We start from the raw sequence: 7,200 nt of genomic DNA, 5'->3' as shown, positions 1-7,200 counted from the left end.
AGAAACAGTCTTAAACCTAAAATTATACTATTTTTTTTAAAAAAACTAATACACTTAAAAATGCAAAAGACAAAAATTTTATGATTGCATCTGAATGTCTGGCTGCAAAAATTACAGCTAGTTATCAAGTTAAATACCTCTGATCAAAGGAACAGGTGTTTATTTACAGTACAACTGCTTGATAGTGGGGAAATACTGACAACAATTAACATAGCAAAAAATCACTTTGAACTTTATTGAGCAATAGAAATATTGTCATACTCAAACAGATTTGGCTTTGCCACAGAAAGCAAGAAATTACAATAATATGCACCAGGGCCGGCCTATGTTTGATTTTTACATCCTTCTGTTCCAGATACATATTATTAAAATGCTTTCTGCCAGCAATATAAAAAGCTAAGCATTCTCCAGCAAAATTTAAGCACTTTTATATTGCAATGATTTCCATGGCAAATTTAAAAAAGATCCTCTGACTAAAATCATGGGGTTTAAACATATATGAATTTGCTTGACACTTGCCCTAATGTCTTTTAATCCTAATACATTTAATCCTAATAAATGTTCTACAGCTTCCAGGAAAAAAAAATACGCTATCATAATTAAAGCCAGCGGCCCACTAACATTTCTAATGAGAAAAAAAATCAATCAAATTTTTCAGGCTAACAGTGGAGTTCTCATAAAGCCAACAACGATTTTCTTTCAATGACTAAAAATCCTGCTGTGAAAACATGCAGTGTTTTACGTCAATCCCTGCAAAACCTATAATAATGAGTGGTGTTTTCAGAGTAAGTCCACACCTGAGTGTACATTTCTATCAATGACAAGCATTGCAAAATAGAACCAAAAAATGATTCCATTGGTAAGTTAAAAAAGAACCGTTGGAAAAGAGAGATGATACATCATCACTCACTAAGTTAGCAACAAAATTAGTCAGCCTTTTTAGCCACACAATCACACCTAAGTGTTCACATGAACTGGAGAAATCCACAAGAAAACCAGTTGCCAAATAACTCTTCCTGTTAAAAGTCAAGGATAAGATTTCAAATCTCCCAAAGACATATATTTTTTCTTGTAATGAGATTTTATGTCAGTTTCAACAATGGACATCACCTGAACCACCAACAATATTAGAATGGGATATTTGCCTAATGAATTCTTAAGACAGGTGAGTACCATTTAGTTTAGAATTTTGGGGAGTGGGTTGTTTTTATAATTACTTAAAGTGCAAGACACAAAGTGTATAAAAACAATTCAAATAGCTCTGTAATAGTTATTCAGAGGCACATGCGAAAAACAAAAACAAAAACCAGTAATCAGAACAAATGAGAAAAACATAAGGGTGAAATTTCTTCCCTTGGGAATAAATATGTTCCCAGTTCATCAGCAATGAATGATGCAGTATGTAAACAAGATTTCAAAGACACCGGCAGATCGGTTAGTACATGAAAAAAAATACAATATTAAAAATATGACATCCGGAAATTGTGTCCAAAATACATTGTATTCAGAGAAATTCTCATGGAAAAAAGCGCCAAAAACTGCATACATTGGCAATATTTGCCAAATAGGCTAGAAAAAGGCAAACAATTTAGAATACTGCAAATATTTCAAGCACACCATGTTTTTGGCAAAAACTGTTACAAACATACATACAGCATGAACAAGATAATGAATTATCTGAGTGCCAAGATCAAAGCAACTTCAGTTATGATGTGTCTTTTTTGAAGAAATTAAGAAATAGGATGCTGTTTTTGAAGTAGGAATTATGATCTCTGAAAGCTCCTTTTCCAAAACGCAATATTCCAGTACAGAACTTACCTGAAAAATTCTCCTATTTCAGTATACATCTTCTAGAGAACATTTGAAAACATCTGATTTTGAACTGTTAACCAAATTGGAAAGAAAATTATTCATACTAATGATGACTGTGAAAATGCTAAGGTAGATTTGCATTCCAAAGAAGAAAAAATTATCACATATGGGGGAAAAGATAAGGAATATATTACTGAAGTATATTTGTCAATCAGTACAAGATGGTTTAATCAAGTTAATTTTCTTCACCAGAGTTTTCCTTCTACTTCTAAAATGCCAAAATAGATTATTTCACACTTGCAGTGATAGGATTCCAAGTCAAAAGCTGTTAATTGCCATTTCTTCTGAAAATCTGACTCCCTCATAGGTATCCATCTAAGTCTAAGATAAATATCAACCTATCAATCAAGTAGGATATGTCAATACTACTGCATGAAAGAAAAATCAGCTGTGCCCTAGTATCTTTTTGACCACAATATTTCCAGGCAAAAGCAAGGGTTTTTACTGCATGGAAAGTTATAGTTGAAACAGAAAATAAAATCACAGGACATAAGAAAACTGCATTTGGAGAAGGGTAAAAACTATTCTCTGAACTTATACAGTGAAATACGTTAGTAGGGAGGGCTGTCATCTATGACAGGGGTCTCTAACCTTGGCAACTTTAAGCCTGGCGGATGTCAACTCCCAGAATTCCCCAGCCAGCTTTGCTTTAACTTCTGGGAGTTGAAGTCCGCCAAGCTTAACATTGGCAAGGATGGAGACCCCTGGTCTATGATAAACAGTTTGGCACAGTTACTAATAAAACTGACAAAAATACTAATAAAACCATCAAAACCAAGCAAGAAACAACGCTTATTTCGGATCCCATTTTAAAATAAAAGTGAACAAACCTTTCAAACTCAGCTTATAAATTTACTTTCCACCTCCCATCCTGAGAACATTTTTTTTAACATTTTGAATAAAATAGCTTATACATAGTTCTTCTAAAAATATATGGCTATCTACATGTCTATTAATTGTTTTCTATGAATTATTCAAAACATAGTTGAATTCACTGATTTATCTCTTTTTAAAAATCCAATTTTTTTCTCTGTATAGCAACTATAGTGATCATACTGAGAACAATTACAGTTGGAATGTATACTGTAACAGATAAAGCATTTGATATTTTTCTTCAAAAACATTTCTTTTATCCCCTTGCATGTTATAAAAATAAACAGATATTCTATATTTTTAATAAATAAGTGTACCCAGACCTCAACTTTGTGCTGGCACAAGAAATAATATAGAGCTCATAGATCTAGGGGTGAAAAGAATTTTCTTAAATTCTGCTTTTTAAATAAATATTTTATATGGCATAGTATGCTAAATCTCCAGCACCAGAAATTAGCTTGAATGGCAACATTTTCATAGTGACAAATTATGTGACTGCTTCCTTTTGTTCATCAAAATTGCCCAGCCACATACTCTGTACTTCTCTTCCTAAACATATAAATTTAGTGTATTTCAAGCATTTAGCAAATCTAGAGAATCTCTACAGCAAGAAAATAACAAATAGTCTGTACACAAAATTGACTTAACTTTGCACAAGTCTTTTAAATGTTGAAAAACATTTCACAACTCTATCCACTGGCAAATTCTAGAGCTGCTCTTAAAAATATGATTTATCTACTGAAATGACTAGCAATATCCATGATATACAAACATATTACTATTCCCTTAATATCCCTTCTTAGAAAATCCACACTGTTCATTAGAAAGCTGTAAATACACCTTCAGCAAAACATACTGGAGTGTCTTTAACTGTCCCTGGTAACTTTTTTTTTCTCTTTGCAGAAATGCTAATACATGTTACACTCAGTGACCGTCAACCACAGAATAAAAATTCAATTTATGAATCTTTAGAACATATAAAAGTCTTCCACAAAGATAACTTTTTGCCCACAGGTATGATCTTTGAAGAGACCTTTGGGTTTCCAGCAACAAGACATATTTTAATGTCCAGTCAGCAAAGCTCTGGTTCTTTGTTTCAAGCAGGGCAAGAAAGCTAGAAAAATAAGCTGGAGCTTTCAGAAGATGAAGAAAGAATCCAGCCCCAGACTTCTTCACAGCCTGAAGGTGGTCAGAGGGGCTTCAATTGGAGAAGCTTGGCACTTTCCTCTTTCCCTCTGAAGGTTTCTGCATTTGTTTGGTGCTCTTAAAAAGAACCCAACAGCATCACTTCCAGCTGGTTATTACCAATCTCAGTATTACTTTCATTACTTAGGTGGCTGGCAGAAAAGCTGCCGGTTGCTGGAGATGCTTGAAACTGCCAACCTTTAGTTAAAGAGGACAGTTGTTGTTTTTAAGAAGTTGTTTCTAGAAAGGCTAACACTGTGAAGTTCTACTCTGTTCCATGGGATATTCTTTCTGACATATTTATCTCTCTGCCATTATTACACCAAGTTCTTCTCTGGCTCTTCCGACTTCTATCAGAAACTGGTTAAGATACCTGCATGGTCTTGCAGAAGCCGAACCTTTCCCTGTCTACTTCAGCTTTTCAGATGAACGAACTCTGCAGAAGCCAAAGGATGTGCAACGGAAGGCAGGGCTCCCATGGCCCCTTCCCAAGACCAGGATCAAGGTCTAATCCCCCTTTCTGCCATGCATGCATGGCAAAGTTGGGCGCACGATGAGTTTTTGGAGGGGTTCACACGCTTTCAGCAAGCACTGGTCTCCGGCTCTGTGGGTGCCTCCCTACCGGGGGGCTGACCACCCACTGCCAAGGTCTGCGCGGGGACTGCGGCGGCGGCGTTGATGTGACAGCCACTGGAGAGGTGGCTCCGGACTCGACCTTGCAACTGGGTGACCTGGGCGCGGAGGAGGCTGGCGGTGGCGGCCAGCTCGGCGTTTTGCCCTTTGAGCGCTTTGACTTTCTCCTCCAAGCGGGCGATGCGCTCCAGCTTGCGCCGGCGGCACTTGGAAGCCGCGATACGGTTGCGCAGTCTTTTGCGCTCAGCTTTCAGGCGCTCTTGGCTCTCTGCGTCCAGCGGGGATAAGGAGGAAGGCGGCGGCGGGGACTCCCCGGACGAAAGCCCCGAAAGAGGCGGCGGCGGCGGCGGCGGTGGAGGAGCTGACACTATTACAGGCGCTTCCGGCACAGTCTGCGGCTCTTCCAAAGCCCTGCCGGTCGAGCCGGGCGCTTGCAGACGAGCCACAGCCTGGGGAGTGAAAAAAGCGCCGCCGGCCGATGGACTGGCCGGGTTGAAGTTGCCTAAGGTGGTGTAGACGGCTGGGGGATCCTGCCTGGACGTCGGGCAGCAGGGCCCTCCCGGGTGCTGGGTAGGCGAGAGAGGCGCCGGGGACACCCCGAGCAACTGGTTCTGTTTGTGCAAATCGGCCAGAGCTTTCACGAAGCCGTCGGCGAAGCCCTCCTGTTCCTGCGTCACCGCCTGCGGCGGAACCGAGGATTGCGGAGAACGGTACAAGAAGGGGGGCCCGCCGGCCGTCGCCACCGAGGGTCCTCCGCCGGTGGGGCTGGATGGGCCGGCGAGGCCCGGGCTCCCCGCTTGGATCAGCAATTGTTCCAAGTCGGCGGCCGCCGGCAGCTTCAGCAAAGGCTGCAAAACGGCTGGGCCCACCTCAGGGCCGGCGCCGACGGTGGTCTCCTGAATGAGGCGGTGCACGGCGCTGCTTGGGCCGCCGCGGGGGCGCAAGAACGGTCCGGCCGGGGGCAAGGTGGCATTACCCGGGGAGGCCGCCGCTAAATCCCGAGGAGGAGGAGGCGGCGGCGGCGGCTTCCCGACGAGAAGCAACTTGCGTTGTTGAACCGCCCCGCTTTCCTCAGGCGGTTCAAGTCCCGTCGGTCCTCCGGCTCCGGGCCCGCCACCGAAGCCCGGCAGCTGCACGAAGTCCGGGAGCAGCTCCAAGCCTTCTTCGCCGTAATAAGGTGCTATCTCCATCTTCACAGCCACGCGGGCGCCAGTGCGCCCGCCGCCGCTGCTCATGCTGGGCGGGACGGCGGCGGGTTTGGAGTGGCCGCCGCCGCCGCCGCCGCCAGTCCCCAGCTCTGTCTGCCTTCCAGAAAGAAGAAACGACGCGGTGCCGGCCGCGAGCTCCGCTTCCCAGCGCGGCGAAGGCTGCGGCGAGTTTTTCACGCCCGGCGCCGGCTCTCCATCTTTCGCCCCTTGGGGCAACCCGCCCGGGGCTCGGCGCTTTCGACTTGCGCCTTTTGAAGAGGGAGAAAACTCTTCCCCCCCGCCCCTCACCTTGCAGCCAGAGGAACTGATGTCAAAATGCCTCGCCCTAAGTAGCAGCTCCCGCTACTCCGCCTTTCTTGGCTGTGGCTGCGGCGGCCACACGCGGCCTTCTCGGCTCAGCAGCGGAGGGCGGAGCGACGGAGCCGCGTCGCCTGGTTCCGTCTTCCTACCTTGCCTCTCCCTTCTTCCCGAATAAAACGGGGCTTTGCGTTGAGATCAGCCCGGAGGCTGATAAGAGAAATCAAAGAGAAATCTTGGCGCGAAACTTTTATTGCTTCCCGACGTTGCATTGCGGCGGGGACGCCTTGGGTTCCGCCTCATTCGCCTGAAAATCAGGGACAGAAAGGTGCCTGTATCCTCCCCCTCGCCCACCCGCCCCTAAACTTTCTCAACACAGGGACAGTCGGATGGACGATCCGATAAACGGGCGAAGTAAAAGTGCGGGCAACTACAGGTAGTCCTCGACTTACAACAGTTTGTTTAGTGACCATTCAAAGGGCACTGAAAAATGTGATTTATGGCCGTTTTTCAGTTATGACCTCAGCAGCATCCCCTTGATCATGGGATCAAAGTTCAGCCCCTTGGCAATTGATTTGTATTTATGACCGTTGCAGTGTCCCAAGGTCATGTCGTCTTCATCTTTTGCGACCTGACAAGCAAAATCAGTGGGGGAAGCCATATTCACTTAACTGGGTTAGTAACAGTCTCCACTCCGGTGATTCACTTAACAACTGTGCCCAAAAAGGTCATAAAATGGGGCAAAACTCACTTAAGACGTGTCTCAACAACAGAAATTTTGGCCTCAATCGTGGTCACAAGTCGAGGACTACCTATAGTAGATCATGGCCAAGCAGCTATGGCTTTGTCTATCTGGAAAAAAAGAAGAGAGTGACCCTAATCTTTCTCTTAAGGGTCTTCCTGCTTTCATCCACATTTCAAGAAAATGTCTTTCCACTTTGAAAATAACGGCCTTTCTGTTACAAATACAGAACCACTAGAAAGGAAATGCAACGGGGGAACTAGGAACTAGGCTACTTATACGGGTAGTCCTTGACTTACAACTACAATTGAGCCCAAGATTTTTGTTGCTAAGCGAGACATTTGTTAAGTGATTTTTGCCCCATTTTACAACCCTTCTTGCCACCGTTGT

The 7,200-nt window shown here is 44.1% G+C and overlaps 1 protein-coding gene across 1 annotated transcript; it reads right to left on the bottom strand.

The window, feature by feature from the left end:
- Positions 1 to 221: 221 nt before the first annotated feature.
- On the bottom strand, positions 222 to 6,114 carry LOC113415459 (transcription factor Jun-like). The gene has a single exon (XM_026672870.2). It carries the CDS (start codon positions 5,796 to 5,798, stop codon positions 4,512 to 4,514), a length of 1,287 nt encoding a protein of 428 aa, XP_026528655.2. The 5' UTR covers positions 5,799 to 6,114; the 3' UTR covers positions 222 to 4,511.
- Between the last annotated feature and the right edge of the window lie 1,086 nt (positions 6,115 to 7,200).

This window comes from Notechis scutatus, chromosome 2 (assembly GCF_049901735.1).
Source record: "Notechis scutatus isolate UNSWTSFEM ecotype Mainland chromosome 2, rNotScu1.2, whole genome shotgun sequence".
NCBI classification, from domain to species: domain Eukaryota; kingdom Metazoa; phylum Chordata; class Lepidosauria; order Squamata; family Elapidae; genus Notechis; species Notechis scutatus.
This window is presented reverse-complemented; position numbering and strand designations above follow the sequence as displayed.